The 24,177-nt window shown below is 42.8% G+C and overlaps 2 protein-coding genes and 1 long non-coding RNA gene across 4 annotated transcripts in view; 2 read left to right on the top strand and 1 right to left on the bottom strand.

Moving 5' to 3' along the window:
• The window catches only part of LOC109507396 (uncharacterized), an 11,250-nt gene extending 5,166 nt beyond the window's left edge, over positions 1–6,084 (top strand). The window contains exons 2-3 of the long non-coding RNA XR_002166454.1: positions 2,474–2,475; positions 6,073–6,084. This is a non-coding gene — a long non-coding RNA (uncharacterized LOC109507396). The remainder of the gene's footprint in view (positions 1–2,473; positions 2,476–6,072) is intronic.
• Positions 1–11,306, bottom strand: part of pigk (phosphatidylinositol glycan anchor biosynthesis, class K) — a 16,127-nt gene extending 4,821 nt beyond the window's left edge. Inside the window, exons 1-10 of the mRNA XM_019856790.1 lie at positions 11,166–11,306; positions 10,892–10,945; positions 10,691–10,782; positions 10,215–10,350; positions 9,989–10,100; positions 9,603–9,699; positions 8,507–8,624; positions 8,304–8,414; positions 6,767–6,939; positions 1,738–1,813 (exon numbers count right to left, since the gene is read on the bottom strand). Of these exons, the coding sequence (XP_019712349.1) occupies positions 1,738–1,813; positions 6,767–6,939; positions 8,304–8,414; positions 8,507–8,624; positions 9,603–9,699; positions 9,989–10,100; positions 10,215–10,350; positions 10,691–10,782; positions 10,892–10,945; positions 11,166–11,288 (1,092 nt within the window). The 5' untranslated portion in view covers positions 11,289–11,306. The remainder of the gene's footprint in view (positions 1–1,737; positions 1,814–6,766; positions 6,940–8,303; positions 8,415–8,506; positions 8,625–9,602; positions 9,700–9,988; positions 10,101–10,214; positions 10,351–10,690; positions 10,783–10,891; positions 10,946–11,165) is intronic.
• Positions 11,307–12,293: 987 nt separating this feature from the next.
• ak5 (adenylate kinase 5) overlaps positions 12,294–24,177 on the top strand; it is a 22,266-nt gene continuing 10,382 nt past the window's right edge. For both annotated transcript variants that reach the window (XM_019856694.1, XM_019856693.1), the window contains exons 1-7: positions 12,294–12,567; positions 13,485–13,671; positions 15,159–15,326; positions 18,027–18,199; positions 20,883–20,996; positions 22,375–22,566; positions 23,779–23,869. In XM_019856694.1, the coding sequence (XP_019712253.1) occupies positions 12,508–12,567; positions 13,485–13,671; positions 15,159–15,326; positions 18,027–18,199; positions 20,883–20,996; positions 22,375–22,566; positions 23,779–23,869 (985 nt within the window). In that variant the 5' untranslated portion in view covers positions 12,294–12,507. The remainder of the gene's footprint in view (positions 12,568–13,484; positions 13,672–15,158; positions 15,327–18,026; positions 18,200–20,882; positions 20,997–22,374; positions 22,567–23,778; positions 23,870–24,177) is intronic.

The raw sequence follows: 24,177 nt of genomic DNA, 5'->3' as shown, positions 1-24,177 counted from the left end.
ATCAAGTCTTCACATCCACATTTTTTTTTTAAGCACATCAACGCATATTGGCTGTCAGTCATTCTGACGACTTCCCTATTTACAAGTCGGCGCATGCTCCCGTAGCGAAGAGGAAAATGCTTTGCTGAGCGCCGAGAAGACAATCAATGATTGGATTTGGGTTTGTCGCCACCGGCGGCAGACCCTCTTGGGCATATTCAAGTCATCAAATCGGTGCCAAGCTGGCTGGCATTTTGACTTCATCGCTGGAATGAGTACAAAGAGGTCTCGTCGAGGGACTCGCGCAGCGCGACGACAAATCTAAGGGAGGCGAGACGTCAATAAGCTGCAGGGGACGTCGGTCAGATGAGCCTGAGTGCAGATGGTCGGATATGAGGCCACGGGGAGATTACTCGTGCAGTGAAGCACCAACAGGAGTGCAAGAATATAATCCAACATCTGTGGCAGGGGTCACTGGGGCCACGCAATCTATAATATGTATATGCGTTTACCGGCATGAGAAAGACTAGGAAATTAATCAAAGGGCCTGTAAAATGTGACGCGAACGAGCAAATATGACAGACTTACTGCCCTGAAGAAACCTGGGACCTTGAAAAGTATTGACTTTTTGCAAAGGGACACCATTCAAAGTGTCCGCAGGGATGTGCTTATCCTCGACAGTACCACTTTACATAATCAATTCTGAATGGAAATTGCAGATACTCTTACTAAAGACAGATGTTTACCATGAGGAGGGAAAAAAAGGGACATGGACATTGGCTTGCAAAAGAACTCGCCCGCCCCTTTGAACCTTTTGACATTTTGCCACATTTCAGGCTTCAAAGGTGTAAAATTTGATTTGTTTTTGTGGCTTTTAAGGAAATTGTAAATTGAAAAACTCTCCAGCATGTATGTCAGACAACAGCGATCAATTTTCACCAAAATCTATGTGGCCTCTCTACTTATGCCCACTTCAACCGCTGCAAATATTACAACAATCATCCTAATATTTTCTGGATGTTGATGAGGAACCCGCTTAAGGGGGAAATCAAGTCAAAAATGTTCTATTTGGCCCCACTTATGTGAACAGGGTATTGTGATGAATATTGTATTTATGGAATACAAAATGAAGCCACAAAATCCACTCGCTTTTAGCCACTTGCTGTCAACTAAAAACGCCATCACAGTTCCTCAGGGCTAAGGTAACGACCAAGCAACTCAAAGGAGTTAACTATTGAGACACGGATTCCTCACCAAATATTTTCCTAAACAAACAAACAACTTTTGTTATATGTGTGCGTTACCCTGTGCTGTGTCCATATGGGCTGCATGCATTTGTGTCTGCAACGCAAATTATTACATAAAAACAGGCTGGCGACAACTGTGAAAAGAACACACTGTCTGCGCACATTCGCCAGCCGCAATCGAGCATGTCTATTGTACCGCATTTCACGGTTGCCCCTTCGCACCGAGGAGAACCGGGACTCGCGTTTCACAGTTGCCACTGTAGCCATGGAAACAGCACAAAGACATCTGTCCTACACAACTTTCGGAGAAATCTCCAAATGAAGCATGGACGTAGGCGGAGTGACATGAAGACGAGGAGGTCGGAATGATTAGGGTCCTAATAGGTGTCTGGGTGGGTATATGTGTGTGTGTGTGTGTGTGTGTGTGTGTGTGTGTGTGTGTGTGTGTGTGTGTGTGTGTGTGTGTGTGTGTGTGTGTGTTGTACAGCGGGGCTGTTTGTGTGTCCCTTACCTGATGAATGATTTCAGACACTGGCAGCTGATCCACGTACGAGCGCGACTCATTTTGCAGCTCCCCGCTTTCGGAACTGCGGGGGGGGGGGAGCAAACAAACTATTTAAAAAAAAAAAAAAAAAAAAGGGCATAATTTTTCCATGGGTATCATATTTCCTAAAACAGTTAACGAATATTTGTGTGATCACAGGGGATATGGACTTGTAAGTTTTACAAAGGATTGTGAGAGCATGTCCACAAGCAGCGTTTTGCGAGCACAAATCCAATCTTTAATGACAACAATTTCATACGGTGTAACGATTGGTGGTGCCGTGTCTCTGTGTGAAACCAGGCTGTTGCTGTAATATCGCGCTTTTCCGGCTGATGCTGCACTATCCTGCCTTTGCTGGTTTCAGTGTAAAAGGCAAAAGCAGGCCGACTGTTCTGTGATAGCTCTCAAAGCATTTGTGCGTACAGGGCTGGCAAGAATCCATTAAATTTGTTACAATGGAACCACTTTTCCGATGCTGCACTATCCTGCCTTTGCTGGTTTCAGTGTAAAAGGCAAAAGCAGGCCGACTGTTCTGTGATAGCTCTAAAAGCATTTGTGCATACAGGGCTGGCGAGAATCCATTAAATTTGTTACGATGGAACCACTTTTCTGAACAATCAGATTTAATCGTGTTTCTTTTCTTGCAGGTGCCCTTCAAATGTAATTGCCATCAATTCTTCACAACAATTACGCTCTGAAAAAGCAGTATGGCTGCATACTAATGGTTGACAATTTCAATGTGGAGTTCTTCGATGGACAAAGTAGATTAAAAAAATAATAACTGAGTGACAATTTATGAACTCAAACAATGAATATAGCATCAGATAATAGAATCGATGGCGCAGCGATCACGACGACATCTCATCAGCATGCAGCACTAATTAGGCTAAGTACAACTCAATGGCGTATAAGAGCTCGTCTCCAATGATGGAGTGCTTCTACTTTTCAAACATTTTTTTTCAATTGCAAATCTTCTTGGAGCAAGACTAAACTTAAGGGATGATGAAGGAAAACCCAATGTGTTGCTCTTCTGGGCTTTAATAAGCTTCTCTTTGACTAAAATAAAAAAACAACAGCAACTGTCATAAGGTGGCTTTAACTACCTTTATTATGACTGATACGATATGTGCTGCCCATTCAATTTCCATTTCAATTGCCCAGCCCCCACTCACTGCCATACATTCTTCCAAATCTGTGAAAAATTAGTCGCTTTTTTTTTCCTCCTACTCTTATCTTAATCCAAGTGGTCTCCATGCAGGCACGGCACCACACTGCCCCTAAGAGGCCACGGCATGAATAGCAATTAGACAGTGTTTATGTTCTTTTTATTTATTTTGTGGTTGTTTTTTTAAAGCTTAGTTTTGCAAGATGAGTACATACTGAGTCTTGAAATCAATGAATAATCATAATTTCAATATCAATCAAACTAATCACGACAGAGTTTTTGTGTGAATATTCGTTATTTGCAGGAATATCACTCCCGGAAGGTGATGGTAATTTTCTATTAGCGTGTCAATAACATTTTCCTGACTGCTGGCATTAGCACTGCCGATGTTTCTAAAACAAAGTATCTTGTATTTATATATAAGTCGTGTGCGATTGTTTATGTTGTGCATTGAGTTTAACAGTACATTTCAATTGGGGTGTCATTAAAAACAATTTAAAGCATCGCCCAGCCCTCAGTGGTTATTATCGTCGTCGACCATGCAGCGACCGAGGTTGTCACTCACAGTGTGTTTTTGTTTTGTCCACTACTACTATCAGTCAAATGCAGAAGTCAAATGTGTGTGTGTGTACGTGTGTGCTCGCGACAAATAAGGATGATTCCGAAAACGAAATAAATGGCCCCAGGTCCACAACACGATGAGGCAATTCAATTGAGAGCACTTTCCACTTTATTATGGATATCTCTCAAACGGGCGGAGCCTTGCTGTCTGCAGCTGCCATCTTCAGGTCAAACTAACTCCCCTTTAATGTAAGCTCCACTACAAAATTTTGGCTGACTGGGTCACTAATCAAATCAATCAATCCACGAATCACTTGGAAAATGAACTCGGCGATCATTATGGCGAAACCCTCATTCGCCCATGTTTTTTGGTCAACAGGATGTGACTAACGCCGCACAAGGTCATTATATTGTTCGGGCCTGCGTACAAAAAAGAAGGAATGGCATGCTTTATGAATGGGTCCTCTCAATCAATTGCAATTCACTTAATGGAAGAGCAGCTTGCGGCGAGCCAAAATGGCCTCTTGGAGAGGGCTGCAATGAGAGAGGAGGAGTGAAGAGTAGCCCAAAAGTATCGATTAATGCAGTTCAATTTTTAATAAGATCCTGTTGACACGTCTCATTAAATAAAAATGTGGAACATTGAATACACCACGCACCCATTTAGTTGAAATCAGATATTCGCCAAATATGGTGTGCCCTTCAAGGAGAGCACAGGATTATTAAACTTTACATGCCATTTAATTGGTCTCGGTCGAGTCCAACCCCCTGCTACATCTATTCATTGAAAACAGGGGTGTCCAACTGCTCTGATTCCTAGTTGCAATATGATGTATAATACGGGCAAACAATGCAGTGTTTGGTAACTCAGGCAAGCTTTTTTTGGGGGGCTTTTTTTTTCGTCCTTGAAATGTAGAAATTTTAGTCATGTGAGGATTCAGCTAGACAGCGATGATACAGTTTAATTGAACAGACTCCCCACTCTCAAATAATGGTGCACCACCCTAAGGATGCATGTGATAACTTATTCAAGTGCACATATCATTTAATTAGCTCGGACTGACTCTCCCACCCATCGTCCACTGGTGGGAATCACATAGCGTATTTCAAAACTGTGGTGCACCCTTCGGGGGCTGCATAAGCCAACTACAGTGTCGTTTAACTTTGTGTTCCATTTAATTGGCCAGGAAGACTTTTCAACCCAGTGGTTTAACTTGGGGATTTGTAAATTGAGGAGACGCCCTCGAGGGGGTGCAGGAGATAAAATACCATTCAATTGGCATAGACTGACTCATCCTTGCACCCGCTGGTTTAAATCGGGTATTCCCAAAATGTAGTCCATCCTCCAAAGGGTGCATTGAAATAAAAAATACCACATTTAAAAAAAATTAAAAAAAAGGTCTAATTAGACCGGACTAACGCTATACAGGTTGCGTGTGCCTTGTGCAAAGGGGAGGGCATGCCATCTCTATGGCAACACACGGAGCTCCCCGTTTTCATTTGTGTTATCTGACTTCCCCAGTGGCGCTCCAGCAGTGAAGGAACAGTTTGGTTCTTTTTATTTATTTATTTACAGGAAGAAGGGAGACTCTGGAAAGCGGTGGCAGCAAATGAATTGACCTATTTTAAGTCTTTTTTTTTTGTACCCCCAACACCCATAAAGAAAAAAAATTCCCAAGGGTAATTTTCATGAGGCAAGCGTGCCTCGCTGCCAACGTGACTTTCATTATTACTTCAATATGCAAGTTAGTTTCTCATTTGTGATATGTCTAAAAATACCCCAACAACTCACACAGCCCTTAAAAACATTTTTTTAAAAAGTGCACTGCATGATGATTGCTGGGGTGCAGTCAAAAGTAGTGACTAAATTAATTTGCGTCTGTTGTTTGGGTTTCTAATTAAAAGACTACTGAAGTAATTTAGTGCTGAAATTCATTTGTGTCTCGACAAGTAAGCATTTGCAACCAGGGCAAATGTTTGTGCTTGTGTGCCTATTCACGTACTATCCTTATTTATTTTTATTTTTGGTGACTTACCTTGATTCAAAGTATCTTTATTGATTCTAAGCTTCATCTTTTCTTTAATTTTTTTTTCTGAAGAGATTTTAAGCATCTCAACCTTGCACATCAGGTTGCTTTGCCCAACAAAAAAGAAGCAAGCAGGCAATCATGAGGGGCTGAGAAGAAGAAAAAACAAAAAAAGACAAAAGAAGGAATTGAAAATATAAAGCATCTGCGAGGTTGAACTGCGAATAAAACTTGGTGCACCAGTACAAGAATTGCAACATCTCTCTCTGGGATCAAATTGGGGCAACTCGATAAAGCTGGGCGAGTGTTTCTGCTCTGCATTATTGATCTGCTGGTTACTAATCAATAATAAAGTAATATGGGAAGATGTGTGTTGCCATGGGGAACCGAAACAGCCAATGACTAAAATGGGAATGGCAAGCGCATCTAATTACTAATAAGAGGCAGTAAATATGATTGCTGTTTGCCTTCAGTCCTCGCCCGAGTTCAATTCTAGTGTAGTTGAGTGAAGTAGACGTATTGTGCCATCTTGTGGTAAAATGGGCTAAGAAATTAAATTACCCGATAGAGACAGTCAAAAGGATATTGAAGAGTCTCTACATAAAATGGGCTAAGAAATTAAATTACCCGATAGAGACCTTAACAGTTAAAAGGATATTGAAGGGTCTCTACAACCATCTAGTGGTTGGTGGCTTGTTACTACACCCTAAATTTTTTTGTGCAACTTCCTGTACACAAAGGGCTAGAATGTGAATTCAGAACTCTTGTGTGTCAGAACAGCAGTGGATAGTAGTCGACATGCCGCTGTTCAAATGCCGGGTTATTGTGATATGAAAAATTGACACCAAGATGAATGGTTTCAAAACTTTTAGATAAGCGTGATTTGCACATGTGCGCATACCCTCTTCAAATCGGAATTAGATCTGCTGTTTTGGTTACCAAAAGGAGTTCAAGTGGGCTCGGCAATTAACTTTGAGACTGCAATAATGGCCTCTGCGTATTGCAAGGACATGCAGTACGATTCATATGCAATTGTGTGGGTTTTTTTTTAATTTGACTTTGACGAATCAGATGCACTGCGTATTCCATCTGGGGGCATTACTAACACTACATAACTTAAAATTGCAAGTTATTACATTTAATTAGCCAAGGTTGCTTTGTATGGACAACAGCGTCTATTTACTTTGTACTTCCTGAGGGGGAGTATTTATTTGTCGTTGGAACTAGGGAGTATTTGGCTTACTTGTCTTCCATCGGGGTTATGGGCTCGGTCAAGTTGATGGTTTCCACGGTGATCTCCACCTTGCGGACGCTACCAAAGAAATCGGTGATGAGGACGCTTCCCGGGTCGCGCTGGAACAGGTCGGTGCGGCGGCCCGGAGTGGACACGCACTGGCTCTTGGGACAAACTTTGAACTGCGGGGACACAAAGAAGTTAGACACGCTCTCCATCGCAAATTATCGAGTTCTCTGTCATACTGTTATTCAGCGGTCGGCCAAACAGAATTGGGAGAGAGGATTGCAACCCAGAATGCACTGCTGCAGGTCTGACAAATCGGTCACATTGATCTCAAAAAGGCACCGGAACAAAAGTAATGGGGAAAAGTAATTAGTTTGAGGTCACAAATGAAAGGTTGAGACTATTTCCTCAGGCCATTGAATATTTGCTGGAATTGGGGAGAGGGAGGAAGAAATGCGGGCGCTGCCAAGCTAGACCCGCGAATCAGATCAGCATGAAGCCAACATTAGAACCATGTCAAAAGTCACAGCCCTTGAACGTATTATATTTTCTGTTTCATGTCCCGCCAGCCAATCCTGCGTGAGACTTTCATCTGGCGATTTTTTAAGTCCACAGAGATTTTAGCAGGAGATAAAACAGGAAGGCAGTCCTTGTAGAACTCTTCGACGCTGGCAAACATTTCAAGGAGACGTCTGCTTTTCACAAATTAAAATTATCCAGGTGTATTGATGTGCGACACGCTTCAGTCAAAATGCCTCCACAATCGAGAATAACAGCATTCTTTTCACCATATTTTTGTCACCACATTGTCTCATGACGTAGATGAAATGATTCGCTGCTAAATAGAGCACCCGAAAGCCGTCTTCGCTATTCCTTTCCTGTTTAATCGGTGGGACCAAAATCAGCGTGAGCGGGTTACTAATTGCAATTTTGCCCCCCCCCCCCAAAAAAAAACGTCATAGTCCCAAAACAATTTGAATCCACTTTGATCATATTGGGAAATGGTATATGAAGTGCACTTATATAGCGCTTTATCGACAGATCATTTGAATCAGATGTGTTGGAGGAGGGAGACCTCTCCAAAACAGATCGACAAGTCCACTTTGTGAGGATCTGGACTTTTTAAACATCATGCAATATTCTTCGTTATCAATTGTGACTATCCCAGATGCTGGCAAAAGCACCAGACATCCAATCACAGCGGCGCCTTGAGATACATGTTTTATTCACGGCGTGACCACGCTGGTAAGTCAAAACACTCCCGTCTCAAATCATTTCAGCATTCCAAAAAATAAATCCAACACAGTATTCTGAAAAATGTGACTCTGTAATGTTGCATACTCAAAAATAATAGAGCAAGAACATAAAAAGAATGTAAAGATATAAACAGTTTTGCATCAAGAATAACACAATGCGTCTCCTTCTGCTGTGCAAGACTTGGCCATCAGGGGGCAGTATGATAGTCACTGAGACACAAAGGAAGAAGAGTTTCACAACTACTCGAAGTAACGGTGTGGCAGAAGAAGGGAAATGAGCTCACCAGATCATTCATATTGGTTTTGCTGGCAGGGTGGATGTCTTCAAGGAACTCCAGCATGTAGAAAGTGTAACGATCCATCAGATGGACTCCGATGGCCAAATCTGGTTGGTGCTGCAAGATGGTACATCTTCGGACTTTCACAATCACGCGGACAATCATGTGAATGTTTAACGCACACATATTCATGCAAGCAGGAAACCCACCGACAAGGAGTCTTCTCCGATTTGACTGCTGGCCAGAGCCATGATGTTTGGCGAGTACAACCTCTCGTACATGGAGGCTCCCTGACAGGTGTCGATGATGAAAAGCAGCTCGTTGTACCTGCCAACACACGTACAGCGAGTCAAAGGAGTAATCCTCGAGTGGGAGAGAACATTTCACACACACGCGCGCACACGGCCTTAAAACCATCTTTCATTGAGCTGTTGCTATGGCAACTAAGAAAAGTCTGGCTCCTGGCTCCCCCCCGCCCCCCCTTCTCACCCTTCATAAAAAAAATTTTCTCAAATAGTGGGAGCAAAACTAACAGTCCACATGCTTCATCCAGACAAACGCCTCCATCAAGTAGACGTTTCTCTTCCCGCAGTAACGTGCCGATGGCATCTTCTAAGATGAGCTTGTCAAGTGGACTCTGACATGAGGTGCCTCCACTATGTTGTGTTTATCCATGATTATGTTGCAGGGAACTTTTAGTTGACATGAGTGTAGTGGAAGATTTTTTTAAGTAGATACCATCTGCAGTCTCGTAAATAGTGGCAGTAGGCAGTAAGCAAGCATACACTAATACCTCTTTTTTAGATTGAGTACAAGTACAGTCGAACGTTTCAGAGTACCCCGTTTACGCTTTCACCCCTATAACGGTCACATTTCAAATTTGCTGTTGCGGCTATGTGACAAAAAGCACTGCTGCCTCGACCTACGTCACGACGCGAGCAAAGTTCTTGCATTTGCAGAGCATCAGTTGGTGTTTTTCTTAAAATATTGGTGTTGTAGTATCCAGAGCATTTTTCTGCGCCCACATACGAGTACATTCGTACAGTATCTGCACCAAAACTGATACTGGTATTGGTGCATTTCTAGTAGAAAGTGCAATGATATTTGTTCAAAGACACAATGCCTTGCTACACAAAACAGCAAAACCTACCAATACGTGTAAATAGTCAGTGTGCGTGTAGTGAATGTGCAATAATTAGGGTTCCACGATGACATGATTGCTTCAGAATATTCTGTGCAGATACTCATGTTGAATTTCTTGGGATCTCACACATTGCTTCGATTATTTACAAGGACATCATTTACCTTCTTTTTTGCCACATCTGCTCAAATGCGTCCGCCAACTCAATATTGCTGATCTCCTCAAAGTCCTGGAACTTTAAGAAGCCATTTCCACCATGTCCTTTACAACACACATGGATACATTTTTTCAACAATGTATTAAATCTGTTCATATTAAAGAACTACTGCTTCAGCAGAAAAACATGAATTTAAAAATAATAAACTGTGTTGGGCCATTACGGGTCTGTAAGGCGTCTTCAACAGGTGAGTAGTTTATATTGTTTTATTTTACTGCAGTTAACTTGTTTTGACACCTGTGTGACAGTAAAGAATGTTAAAATGTAACCTCCAACAGGGCCTGTACAGTTAATAAAGGTTTGATGTCAGTTTGACATTTTATACTATTGTACCTGTCAGGTAAATGAGGATGTTGCTTCGATCATCAGACAGGAGACGCTTGGAGCGGGGCGTGCTTGGAGGAAGCCTCCCGGTCAGAACTCGCAAAAAATTCTCTACGCTCACCTAGAACATGAGCACAGCAAGATTACACAGGTTCACCATACAAATACCTAGATGTAAAGGTGGCAGGAACTTTAGTTGGAAAAGTGGCTTGAATTTGGGTCTTTCCAAACGCACTTCATAACCTCGGTAGTCCACCTCCACATCATCACCATAGACGTTCAGTTCCATGTTCTTGTGGCTGAACACGGTGGCTGGCTTCGGGTTCCTGTGGTTGCAAGCCATGTCGTCGGCCAGCATCAGCACGATCTGACTGGTAGACCAGACAAAACGTAAAATAATCTATTGCTAATTGCTAACAGTAAGAATGGTAACGTGTAGCAAAATTGTGATCTGAAAATGACAAATTATTTGAAATGGTTTCAAATGAAAATGAAATCACACGGGCTAAGTTTGCGGACGTCAAATAATCACACTCCAAAAACAGGTGAGTAGCGATTCTAGAGGTCAACAGGAAGTCTTTTGATCTTTTTTTTTTTTCGTCATCATTTCAATTCAGGTCGCTGCTCGATCACGTTATCTGCTACCTTGGCGCCTATTGATGACAAAATTTGAAACCGGAAATATTTTATTCGAAAGAAAAGTATTTATACCTATCAGGGATACCAAGACGTTTCACGCTCCTGTACACGGACAGGGTGTTGGCCACATGACGATAGTTGAACCAGAATCTGGACGTGCACGCCTGTTAAAAACACACATGTACAGAGAAGTGAGAAAGGAATGCATAAGAGCATTTCTACATTGTAAACAAAAAGTGTTCAAAGCAGCGCTCCATCACTGTGTGCACAGACCAGAATCGCCCAGTTGTTGGTGTGACCGCTGTTGAAGAACTGCTCCGCCGAGTTCTGGTTTCAAAAGTGAGAAAAGACGAAAGAAATGAATACGTTTTAAATAGTATGTCAGTTAAGAGAACTGAGCAGAAGATGACAGCACGGCAAGCGAACATGAAAAGGATCGAAACATGACAGCGAGCATGATGGCACAGGAGGCTAACTGGTGAAACGCGTCACCCAAATAATAAAAGAATAAAACAATCAGGATTTATCAGCACGGAGTGACGCTTACCGCGACATTGATGCCGTCCGTTGAGAAAAAGATGCTCAATAAAATTGCTAGAGTAGGAATTTTCATGATGTATCCGTGCAAAGTGCGAAACCAGGAAGGCGAAGAGAAAAGCATATAGGTCATTCGAATGAGTACATCCGGTTGGGACGTGTCAAAATAAGAGCATAACACGTTTTACCTGGTGTGACTATCACGTCATTCATAAAGAAAATATTGTACTTTTATGTAGTTTATGACACGACGACCGTGTGGCCTTGGCAATTAATACTGTATATGTAAAAACGAATGTTTTGTGAGAACAAGGTCAAAGACTCTACCAGTTCAGTGGCGGTGGGGATTTAAAAATAGAGTTCAAATCCGAGCATTTTTCACACCACTTTATACTTTTACTTCCCACATTTGACCAAAAATATCTGTACTATCAATTAATGAACTATTCATTTCCCAAAGACAGATTCGTGCAAAACGTGGCCATGCTAATTTTAGGCATCTATGACTCCTTACTCGGCATGTACGCCTTCAAACATGTTACACAAATGATTTCTTATTAACTCACTGCTAATATAGCTTCGAGTTAATAAGAAATCATTAATGGTTTACAAGGAAGCCTTTTAAAGTCCCATGCATTCAGTCACAGTCACAGATCCAGTACTGCAAAGCGTGAGAATGGCGACGCCAAGCGGCCCAATAATACTTGTACCTGACAAAATAAAATACTGTACCGTAAATACTGTTTACAGTATCATCGCTACTATGAGGATTTCGTCTATCTTGAGGCTGGTCTGCGGGGGTTACTCTAGGAATCGTTTTTATTTTAACAAATACAATTTTATTGTAACACCTATATTATTCATGATCAATCCCAACTTTATTCTGGTAAAACTGCATCTTTTCTTGTAAAATCCCTTTACTTTGGAGAAATTACTGTATTTTCTCATAAGAATACATTCTTGAAGTTTTCATTTTCTGTTTTACAAAAAAAAAAAAAGTGACGAATGTGCCGGAGTTTAATATTTTGTGTAGACCAGCGTCAGGGGGGACGGCCGAGGTCCGCATTTGCACCAGGAAGGAAGATGTGGGAGGAGGGGGAGAGAAAGGATGGAGAGGGAGGCATGAGAGAGTGAGTGAGGAGAAGGAGGAGGAGGAGGAGGAGGGTGCCGTGTCTGTGGCTGCGCCTGCAGGAATCCGTTCGGAGAGCGCACGCGACACGGCCACGATGCTCTCTGAGCTTGCGGTGGTGTGACTTGTCGAGAGTCGCCGAGGAGCAAAAAAATAAAATAAAAAAATATTTTTTAAAAACCGAGACTATTCGAAGGCAAACAAGTTGTAATTCTCAGAGGAGATGAGCACCAACGATGCCAAGGAGTATCTGGCTCGGCGGGAGATACCTCAACTATTTGAGGTGAGGCACGGAGGCATGCATGGAGATGACGTGCACGGTTCTCGCTGTGGTATTTTGCGTTTCCAAACATGGACAGAGAAGAGAGATTATTCATGGGATGCTTCAAGTGAAATACACCCATCAAGACGTCTTCTTGCCTGCTTCCATTAATTGTTTAAGTGGTAATCCCATTAAGTGTGATGCATGTTGGACACAGTGTTCCTTACAAAAAAGGCCAATACAATGAAACCATGAATTATTCATTTTTACTTTCTTGTTCTGTTATGTAATGTAGCTTTACAATAACCTAGAACTGAATTTATTAGTTTGCCGGCAAGAAAAAAGTCATACAATTATGAGACTGAAGTCATATTTTCTTTTTTTTTTGTCACCAAAAATTATATGTTGTTGTTTTAATGATGTCATGAATGTAGCATTCATTATTTTTGTGTTTCCCTAAAACGTCTTTATACGCTTTACTCGGTCTTGAAAAAAAATGACTAAGATCCTTTATTTTCCCCATTAAAACCGTGGCCTCATAATTATACCAGTTTCTGCTCATAACAATTTTGTGATGGACATATGACTTAACTCTCAAAACACACCACAACATAATTTTAATTTCCAGTGCGATGGCCCCAACACTGCTTGGGAAGTTTTGCGCAGAAAAGCATAGGAGCGACCGTATAACCGCCATAATGATAATCATGAAATCCATTCATACTCCTGAAGGCGTGCAGCAAATGGGCTGATGTTCTTAATTACGCCTCACTTATGAGCAATCGTCAACTACCAGAAAGCAATCACAGGCGTGTTTTATTGCTTACTGCCGACTGTTATTTCAGCGCGCTGATAACGATGCCGCAAAATAGGTGTTTTCTTTAATTGGAGGAAGTCGATGATGCTTCCACAGCATGACTCACCATATTTACCTTTAGAGCCTGCTGACAGGTCTGATGTACCACCGGCCCGATGACCCCGTGGACTACCTGGAGGGCTGCCTGAAAAAAGTGCGCGAGCTGGGCGGGCCAGACAAGGTGCGATGGGACACGTTCGTGGGCCAAGAGAAAAAGTCGCTGCCGCCCATCAACGGTGGCCAGTCACGACGCTCGCTCTTCAGAAACGGTGAGGGCTGTCATTGCAATCATTCTGATCAAATTACAAAACGGTATGGATTAAGTCGATCGGTAATTTTCAAAGTGTGGTAGTATTCGCATCAGTTGTACGCGGGCTCCCTCTCGTGGTATGCGGAAGAATGACCGCACAAGTACAGTTCAGTTGTATTTAACTTTTTGGTGCAATACATTTGCATTGAATCTTTCACAAAGGCATTAGTGTGAAAGAAGAAGAAGCTAAATCTATTTTAGACATCACAACATCAGTTCGAATGCTTGACTTTCAGCATTTACACAACAGAAAAATAGTTTCTTAGCCCAAACACATCTGATGCTTGAGTGTCTTCTCAAGACAATCTTTAGACACAACAACAGCTGACGTGTCAATTATTGTCGCTGCATTCAGACAATAGGAAGAACCGTTTTGTTTTTTTTTTTTTGTTTTTAAGAACAAGCGCATTCATGCCAATGCTGCTCTCTCAGCATTCAGGTCATAACGATAATAACAAGAAGAAGTAGCAAATTAATCTCATCCGGACAAAAGCATTCTTTTAGCATTCTCAGACCGACGAAGACATTTCCAAGCACAAGTGTTTGTGTGAATGCTGAGAGACGAGCATGAATGATAAAACAAGACGACAAATCTTTTTGGGTGACTCCAATGACGACCGCGGGAATGCCAAACTCCGTGTTTGTTGACTCATCCGTTACTTAGCATGAAAGGAAGCATCTCTCATTCCAATCTGTGGTGTTGATATTTGATCTGTAGCTTCTGGAAATCCCTTTTCAGGATGCACGATGGAGTCTACCACAAGATTTGTGTTAGGTTTGTTGAGATTAGAACGCCAGCACGAATTTTATTGAGTTCCAGTCTCGGACCCATCTGTGCTGTGATTTAATCCCTCTAGAAAGTGCCACAGGGCATAAATCTCAACGGGCGGCCTCTTGCAAGGCACACAAAGCAACACACTCAGTCATGACGGTGCAATCATACATTATTGTTATTATTACATATGATGAGCATTTCAGTTTTTGTGGACCGTATATTGGTCTCGGGTCGTAAATTGCCTACCATGGCCAATCCGATAGACCGTTTAATGATTAACCCCAAAAAATGACGCCTAGGGAATGCAAAACATGTTCAGAATTTGCAACTCAAAACACAGCTGTCATCATGGCTGTTATCTTTTTTTTTTTTTTTTAATGATACAGACATGCCCTTTCTTTGTTCGAAAGAATTGGCTCCAACTAGCCATGCAATTTTAACCCTTTCATGCACTCTGTAACCTGATAACATGATAAGCTGTCCCTTTTATAGTTACTGTGATGGACAGCTGAGTCGTGTGTGGTGATGACATTTTACGACACGCACATATGCTAACGCATGTATGTGTGCGCATGCGTGTATATGTGCGTGTGTGTGTGTGTGTGTGTGTGTGTGTGTGTGTGTGTGTGTGTGTGTGTGTGTGTGTGTGTGTGTGTGTGCGTGCGTGACAGTGATGCCCGACAGTCCCAATTTCCCCTACAGACGCTACGAGCGCCTCCCTCCCATCAGCCAGTTCTCCATCGAGAGCGACTCGGACCTGTCGGAGACGGCCGAGCTCATCGAGGAGTACGAAGTGTTTGATCCATCCAGGCCACGGCCCAAAGTCATCCTCGTTATCGGTAAACAACAAGCAGCGCTCAGTTGATGTTGTCGATTTGTCTCGTACTGATTTTTTGAATTATTATTATTATTAGGTGATACGACAATCAGTCCTGTGATACATTTGAGTTGTACAACTAGGAGTAAAGTAGAAGACAAATCTGTCTTTTAGACACAACGGTCAAGGTGAATATTTGTCTTTTATAATAACCATGAAAAAAAACAAAAAACAAAACAAGACACGAGTTTGAATGCTAGTCTCTCTGCATTTACTTAAAAAAGAATAATGAAGTCAAACGAATTTCTTCAGACACAACAAAAGCCGTGTGAATGCTTGTCTCGGCCTTCGCCCGACAGGAAGTCTTTAAAATGCTCGTCTCTCTCTCGGCAACTACTCAATAATAAGAACCAGAAGGGGAGGTAGAAGACAAAACTAATTGACAACATCAGAATGTTTTCTCGTTCTTCACACAACACGAAGACCTTTTCAAATACAATAGCATGAGTGTGCATGCTGGTCTTTCAGCATCAAATAATAACCGGAAGAAAATGTCGAGGATCGATTTCTCGCAGCAACGTCTGTGTGAATGCTGGTCGTCAGTCACACAACAGGAAGAAAGCTTTCCAACCCAAACGCTTCAGCGTGAACGATAGTCTCTCGGCATTTACTTAATAATAAAACTAGAAGAAGAAGTAGACACCAACAACAACGTGAATGCTTGTCCCGACAGACACAGAGAGAGAGAGTACTTTGTGAAAAGCACAGAATCATTCGGATGAATGCAGCATTTGCTTAGTAATACTCAAATAAGAGCGCAAACTATATTTTCGATTCTGTCCAGAACCTTCCAGACCTTGATGGCATCATGCAAGGTGACACGCAAATTATTGCTTTTGCGGGCCACATAAAATGATGTGGCGGGTCGGATCTGGCCCCCGGGCCTTGAGTTTGACACCCGTGTTTTAGAAACACCAACATCAGTGCGAACGCTGGTCGCTCGGCATTACCTCAACAGGAAGGAAAGATTTCTTTAAGCACAACGGCTTTTATGTGAATGCTGGTCTCTCAGCATTTAATGGATAATCGTAACTAAAAGAAGTTTAAGACAAATACATATCTTATTTCAAGGTACTGGGTAAACAAAATAAAAAAATGAATCATCATGTGCTTCAGACAGATAGAACGTTTTTTTTTTGTTCACAATTATCTGTCATTGTGGTAATTGACATGTTAGGTATCATAAGCACAAGTGGTATCAGTATTTGGTATTGGTATTTGTAAATACTCAAGAGTGATACTTGTACCGGTATCGAACATCCCTATGAATAATAATAACTAGAGGCAGAAGTGGAAAACAAATCGATTTTAAAAACACAGCATTGTTGTGCGTTCCTGTTTCTCAGCATCTGGAAAGCTGTTTCTCTTTCGGGTACAGGCTGCTTCTTAGTACTTCCGAGCGCTTTCCGGCATCTAAATGAATCTCAATTAATATTTATTTACTTCGGGTAGAAGCTAAAAATAGCTTCTCGCGGCATGTTTTTTTTCCCCCGATGGGTTTCTTCTACTTAGCTCTGCCTGACTGCATGTCACTCACTGTGTTTGGCCTAATCAGATCTCCCACATTAACTCGCCATTAATCTCACAATAGAGCCGGTCAGCTCTACGCTAAGCGCAGCGTGTGATAGAGTATAGACAAAGTCGGTTATCATGTTTAAAAGTTTCATTTTGTTGGACGTGTTTAGGATGTGTCAAACATCAAATTGAGACAATTGACGGTGTTATTCAATATGATCACCTATTTTTTTTCCCCAACAACAAAAGCTGACCTGTGTCATAGAGCGGCCACACCGCCAGAAAAGAAAAAGAATAAAACTGGGATATCTGGTAGCTTATCTGGTAACTCCACTGCAGTGTCGATTGTTATTTCAAAATCAGTGGTATCGACAAACAAATATCCAGTATCGATATCATGATGTGTCGTGTTTTGGTACAGTAACAACACACAAGGGTCGAATATCAGTCCGTTTTACCTAGCGGTGATATTAAATATTGACATTGAGATGCTAAATATCGTTTTCTCTTCCGGCTATCGTGATGTATCATATTGGTGACAGTATTGACACACAACTTTGGGCCGTTATAATTTTGAGGTTCCTCCTCACTTGTTTTTCCCACTCGAAATGAAGTGAGAAAAAAAAATGACGGTTTTCAGAAATTTGTAGGACGTTCACACATACCTGTTTCACCAGCCCCGACGCACAGACACACACACACACACACACACACACACACACACACACACACACACACAAATACACACACAGTCAAAAAATTACCAGCAGCCTCATACCCCAAACACATCTAACAGGCTTCTGGCTGCAACACACCCACGCACACACTGTTTCACACTCACTCACTCAGTCTCTCACACATACACACACAAAGCAGAGCATCAACACTCACTGAGTACATGCAGTCATGTAAAAAAAATATATAAGGCAACTGTGTTTCCTTCTAATTGTTTTGTTCATTTTAATGAGGGCTCTGGTACCTCTAAAGTGTATCGTGACTAACAGAAAGGAAAATATGCTATGCCTCAAAGAGCACTGCTATGGGCAGTACAATGTACCTTGAGTTGTACCAGGCGTTTAAAATGAATAAGTATTTGAAGAAGCAGGGGTGGTCTAATGTTTTATTTTTTTTTTCCCCTCGACCGTAGGGGGTCCCGGCAGTGGTAAGGGAACACAGTGCCTGAAGATCGCCGAACGTTACGGCTTCCAGTACGTGTCGGTGGGCGAGCTGCTGCGGAAGAAGATGATCCATAACGCCACTAGCAACAGGAAGTGGAGCCTGATCGCCAAGATCATCACCAACGGCGAGCTGGCACCGCAGGTAGTCAAAGAATGGCAGCGTCGCAACACAATGAGACATTCATTAGCGGTGTTCATGTCACAAGGCGGGGGAGCCGGCCGCTTCTCATTAACGTCAAGATAATGAGTCAGTTTGGCTAGGGAAACGCCTCTTGCTTTGTGTATTTGTGAATGTAATTGTCTAATATTGCAGAGCGATTCAATAGGTATGCCCCTGGGTAGTATTATTTTGCTCCACACTGACAATGAAAGAGGAGTTCACAATCGATGTAAATTCTTAAGTCTTCCACGTCATGGTCATTTGCAAAAGGTGAAAGAAGGGAACGGACCCGTCTTGGTTGTTGATGATGTTCGACCTCACCGCGATGTATCGTTTCCGCTCAGGTCAAAGTATCGACACTCAAGCATCAAATATCGATATTTGCAGTGGTGTGCTGACCTCAGCAGCCACCACCTGATGAGGAACATCCACCACTAGAAGGGGAACTCGACGAAGGGGGCTGATCAATACAACATGGGCATGGAAACGAGTTCAGACCTTTCTGTAATTTTCACAATGGTGTTGCCATTCAGTTAGCCAGATAGTACGTTTCCTCTTGAAAATGCAAAAGCATATATTTTCCATGAGTTAGTTAGTTCCGTTGAGTGCAAAACTCTGAGACATTATCTCTTTTAGTTTGCTAGTTACCTCCTCCAAGCGCCATACTGTGACTGTGAACTATAGCTACCCACCACCTCCAAGAGATAAATGTGTTGTGTTTGCTAGTTAGTTACTTAATTAGGTAGTTAGGTTGTTAGATAGTTAGTTAGTTAGTGAGTTAAACACACCAAGTGCAAATATGTGAATCAGGTTGGTTAGCTAGCTAGATAGCTAGCTAGCTAGTTAGTTAATTAGAAACATTCAGTCAAACTCAACACTATTTAACCCACAATTCCTGATTGGAAACAATACAAAACTTGCACAGTACTGTTTTTATTATAGCCCTGAATGTGAGGTATAGCACAGACAAAAAAATATTTTTGCTGTGCGAGGTTGGTTGGGGGTGGCAGCTGCTGTCCACACAGATGAACCAGTGATGCGGCAAAGCGCGATGCCGAAAAACACTAGGCGCCACCGCCCACATCGCGACTGACGGCGCCGAGCGCTCTCACGATTCGTCCTCTGTAACTGCAGAGTTTGCATCCCTCCCTTCCTCTACGGCCGCTCGCCAGATGGCCTGACATGAAGCCGTCAAATAAACAGCAAAGTGGGTCAAGCTCGCAGCTTATTAGATGTGATCAAGTCGCTCGTGGCCATTACATTTGCTCGTAACCGCCAGTAAGACTTTGAGCATGTTTCTGCATCATTTACTTTTCTCCGTCAATAAAATATTGACATATGCGTGTCAAATATTGATCATGAGGACTACGACAGAACAAAGGGTTGGATAAAATAGTGTATCGTTTTCTCTCCAGTACAGTGTCAACAGTGCCATGGGTACGTTTTTCGACCGGTTTCAACAAAGAGTGGGCAGACTATTGATATCTTGATGTATATTATTGTTTTCTCTTGCATTACAGTGATCAATTCACAAGCATCTAATATCAATCCGTTTTACCAACAAAAATCAAGACTATGATCTATTGCATAATTTTCTCTCGCGGTACATTATTGAGCCACACGCGTCAGCTAATGACCAGTTTTAACCTGAGGTGGGACAAAATATCATGATGTATTGCGCGTTTTTCTCGCACAGTACAGTATTGATCTACAAATGTCAAATATTGATCAGTTTTAACCAGGGGTGGGACGAAATACTGAAATCGTGATATACCAATTTCGCTCACAATATCGATAAACGAGCATAAAATGAGTTGAAACTGGAGATGTGTCAAAATGTCACTATTGGAAATATTCCGCTCTACAGATACACACAGGCTCAATCTGCTGTAGTTTTCAAATGATTTGGTCCGATGTGATTCACATCCCCAAAAATGACCTGCAGTGTTTGGTTGCTGTGTTGGATGGAGCCTGGTGGACAACTTAAAAGCTTAGAAAGCGGCGACATTCATCCGCCTGATGGAATCTTGATAAGATGGAAGTCGCTGGCGCAAGCGTGTGTGTGTGTGTGTGTGTGTGTGCTGTTATTTTTAGAGCAGCGTAGCGCACGTGTATCTGCTTTTGTTGACCTCCTCCTGCAGTCAGGAAGAAGTAAGTGACGCTAAACGATGCTGGCACTCAGTGGCCTCGAGTGAGCTTGGATGCCGTCACATTGTTGCACTCTAAAACAGCCTGGGATACGCAAAGAAATAAATCGGTCGCCAGTGTGCTGCTGTATTTTCATCTTTATTTATTCTTATGTGGTTTTAACTCTGATAGGATAACTTAAGAGGTCTTTCTGTGATGCATCAGAATCATATGGTTCATCCTAGCCAGCGAGCAAGCAAAATGTTACAATGAAAAAAAAAAAAAACAAACAGGAGCCTAGAATGGAATATGAGCTTTGAAGCAAAAGACTTGGTTGGCTCCTCCTTTTCAATAATTGGCATAAAAAAGCAAAATAAAGATATAATGCTCAGATGACGCTAGCTAAATTGAGGCCTCTCGTGACATGGAAATGTCAAATGTGAAATATTGTGTAACTTTAGAGGCACCTCAGACCAGACGAGGTCGTGCAGCATTTACGCTAGCTAATATGCTAACGGTGAGCGTCTGTGTTTGGTAGGAAACCACTATCACCGAGATCAAGCAGAAGATCATGAAAATCCCGGACGCCAACGGCATCGTCATCGATGGCTTCCCGAGAGACGTCGGACAGGCCTTGTCCTTTGACGACCAGGTGAGGGTCAAATATCAAAAACTTTTAACTATCGATTATCGCGGTGTACCGTATTCTTTTCCTAGCTATGTCCTCCAAGAGCAAACATGTGAGACAAGGTGGTTATAATTAGTCATCTACTCCAAGTGCATACTTGTGATATTAGTGAGTCAGTCAGTGTCATACAGAAATTAAGCAAACAATGCGCAGTGACGGCTGTGATTTCCTAGCCAATGATGAGGACCAGCAGATAGACGGCTCGAGCTGTGATGGTGTTTGAAAGCATCAGATCTGCATGCAGGAGTTGTGACATTGGTTTCTCTTTTTTTTTGGTGGGGGGGGGAGGGGGGGAGCCTCCCAGCTGAAATAAACCGTTGCTAGGAAACATCTTTGTGTGACACCGGCTTTGTGACAATAGACTCCGCCGTTTATTTTCAACTTTTATCCGAGCGTGCCGCTCTGTTGCTGCGTCCAATCAGCTCGCCCTAATGTCAAATACTCTCCCTTGTCCCTCAGAGAGAATGGAACTGTTCGTTCACAACTAATAATGTGTATTTGTCCACCGATCTATTCCAGCGACGTAGTGACAAGCGCAACAATTCAATGCTCTTCCACGAGTAGGATGTACCAATAACCTGTGTAGCTTCCTGTTGTCGTCCATTAAAAAATATATATACAGCTTTTTTTTTTTTTTTTTTTTTTTAAACAGATTTGAGTTTCCAGAGGGAGTAAATTTTGTGAGGGAATCCGGTTTGTTGCCGCATGCTGGTCCTATGCCTTTTAGTAGCATCAACAGTGGCCTTTTGGAGCATCGCCCCATGGGGGGCAGGGCATTGGGAACGCCACAATAACTCCCTGTAGAGACCTTTCAAGATCCCCGTTGAGACCGTTTCTACCATCACCTCCCGTGTCGACATAACTTTCCATGTCTGGGAATTCACAAGTGCGCTATGCGTCAATGCACACATTTGTCTCAAATAAAATTACACAGTTCATGGGGTCAATTGAGGCTTTGTTCTTCATATCCCCACTGAACCGAACCAAATCCAATTGCTCCACTTTAAAAAATAAACTGTCCTTGAAGCATATTGCACCCCATGTTTCGCTATACATCTCAAATTGCACTATAGGAGATGCACACCCCTATTGACCCTTTCAGGGACGGCGGTTACTACAGTGGACAGCTTCTCATGTTATCGGGTCACAGGGTGCATGAAAGGGTGAATCCCTTACGCTGGAATTTCGTGCATTCGTGCGGTTGCCATGCAGACGGTAACTTTGGTGTCACTCAAATCTGCCTCCGGAAACAAAAGCGAGTCTGCTATTTTTGCTGGTATGTGAATAAGAGCGCATGAAAGACATTTGAGGAGCGCGATGGTCGTTTGCGCTCTCCCGCCAGATCTGCACTCCCGACGTGGTGGTGTTTCTGGCGTGCACCACCCACCGCTTGAAGGAGCGCCTGCAGCGGCGGGCCGAGCAGCAGGGTCGCCCCGACGACAACCCCAAAGCCATCGACAGGCGTCTGACCAACTTTAAGCAAAACACCATCCCCTTGGTCAAGTACTTCCAGGAGCGGGGCCTCATTGTCACGGTAACGCACACTCCACGTACTTACAGCCCTACACAAGCTGAGGTACATGAAGTGCTCCATTTTACCATCGGTTAAATTTTGGAGCTTAAAAATAATTTAGGTTAAAGCTACAAAAACATTTGCTGCGGCACCTCTACTAGGGCTTCATTTTCAGTCTTTTTTTTTTTGTGTGGGTCAAAGATCAAAATACAGTCGTGCCTTGAGATGCGAGTGAGCCGACTTACACGTTTTTCAAGACACGAGCCGCTGTTTACACAATTTTTCTGTTTTGCTCTAAGTTGTTTTGCGAAAATTTGAGCTACGAGCGCCATACGGTGGCCGTGAAGTCGGCTCACTTCGCAACAGGCAGCCGTTGGCGCAAAAGAGCTTTCAGTGTGAGGTATCACAGGCAAGACAATCAATGATCATGACATTCATACCTCACAGTGACAAATGATCTTCGTAAAGGCAGAATTTTAGCAAGGTCTCTCATTAGCTTCTGCAGGTGCACCAATAAAGTGGTCTGGGAAATGTCCTCATGAATCTTTGCAAAGTGTGTGTGTGGGTGTGTGTGTGTGTGTGTGTGTGTGTGTGTGTGTGTGTGTGTGTGTGTGTACACACTAATGGCTAATGAACAGATCATTAGAAGAGTCTATGTTAATTGCAGTCTAACGGGAGCTTCATTAAAAAGGGCGAGCTCCTGTATGCCGCCCCCCCCCCCGCCCCCTCCTCACAGCTCATCGATTTGCCGTGAGTGTTCGTGCCACATAGTCATGGACGCATCCGACCTTGTGAAGTGACCATATGTCGTCAGAGGGGGTTTACGGAAAAAGCAATTGTTTTTTTTTTTAATTGTGTTTCATAAAATATTATCATACAATAATACAAAGTAACACGCCCGACACAACCAAGTCAATCTTTTCTTACCCGCCTATTTGGTCATTCTTGATTCTTGGCAAAAGCAAAGTCCCAGACATTTTATTGAAACAGACACAAGGTTCAGAAACGTAGAGTAGGCGGGAGAAAAAAAAAAACCTCCCGATATTCTCATTGCCCATCACGCCTCTGCGCTAATTGTTGCTCAACACGTGAAGAGCACATTGTCTTTAGTACTGCGCAGGGAGAGGCGCCTCTGTTTGTGCTGCTGTTTTGGTTAGCAACAGAGTTCACCTAGCCATCAAATAGTTTAGGTCTGTGGATTTCAGTCACCAAAAAAACTCTCTCTCCTCTCAGCTGGATGCAGGTCGTGATGAAGAGGAGGTGTTCTGCGACATCAGCACAACTCTGGACAACAAGTTGTTCCCTTCGCAAGAGTCCGCCGCAGGTAAACTCAGCTTCTATTTTGATCTTAACATCTCGATGCCGTCGGCGGCACGTCGGCCTCGTGCTTAGTCTGCCTCACTGCCAAAAGTGACGGATCTCGCCTGAATAAACTGGGGGAGGAAAGCAGGCTGTTTCAAGTGCACAGCGTTGGACAGCTTTCAATCTGTGGCGGAAAGGACACTGAACAAGATTCTGTCCATCACGGAGCGTCCCCGGCATCCGCCGCGCGGCACCTTCTCCGGGCAGAGCAGCAACTCCAGTGACAGGCTGCTGTCACTTCCTGCTCTGCTAACAGACTGAGGAAATCCT

Source organism: Hippocampus comes, unplaced genomic scaffold, assembly GCF_001891065.2.
Source record: "Hippocampus comes isolate QL1 unplaced genomic scaffold, H_comes_QL1_v1.1 scaffold105, whole genome shotgun sequence".
Lineage (NCBI taxonomy): Eukaryota > Metazoa > Chordata > Actinopteri > Syngnathiformes > Syngnathidae > Hippocampus > Hippocampus comes.
This window is presented reverse-complemented; position numbering and strand designations above follow the sequence as displayed.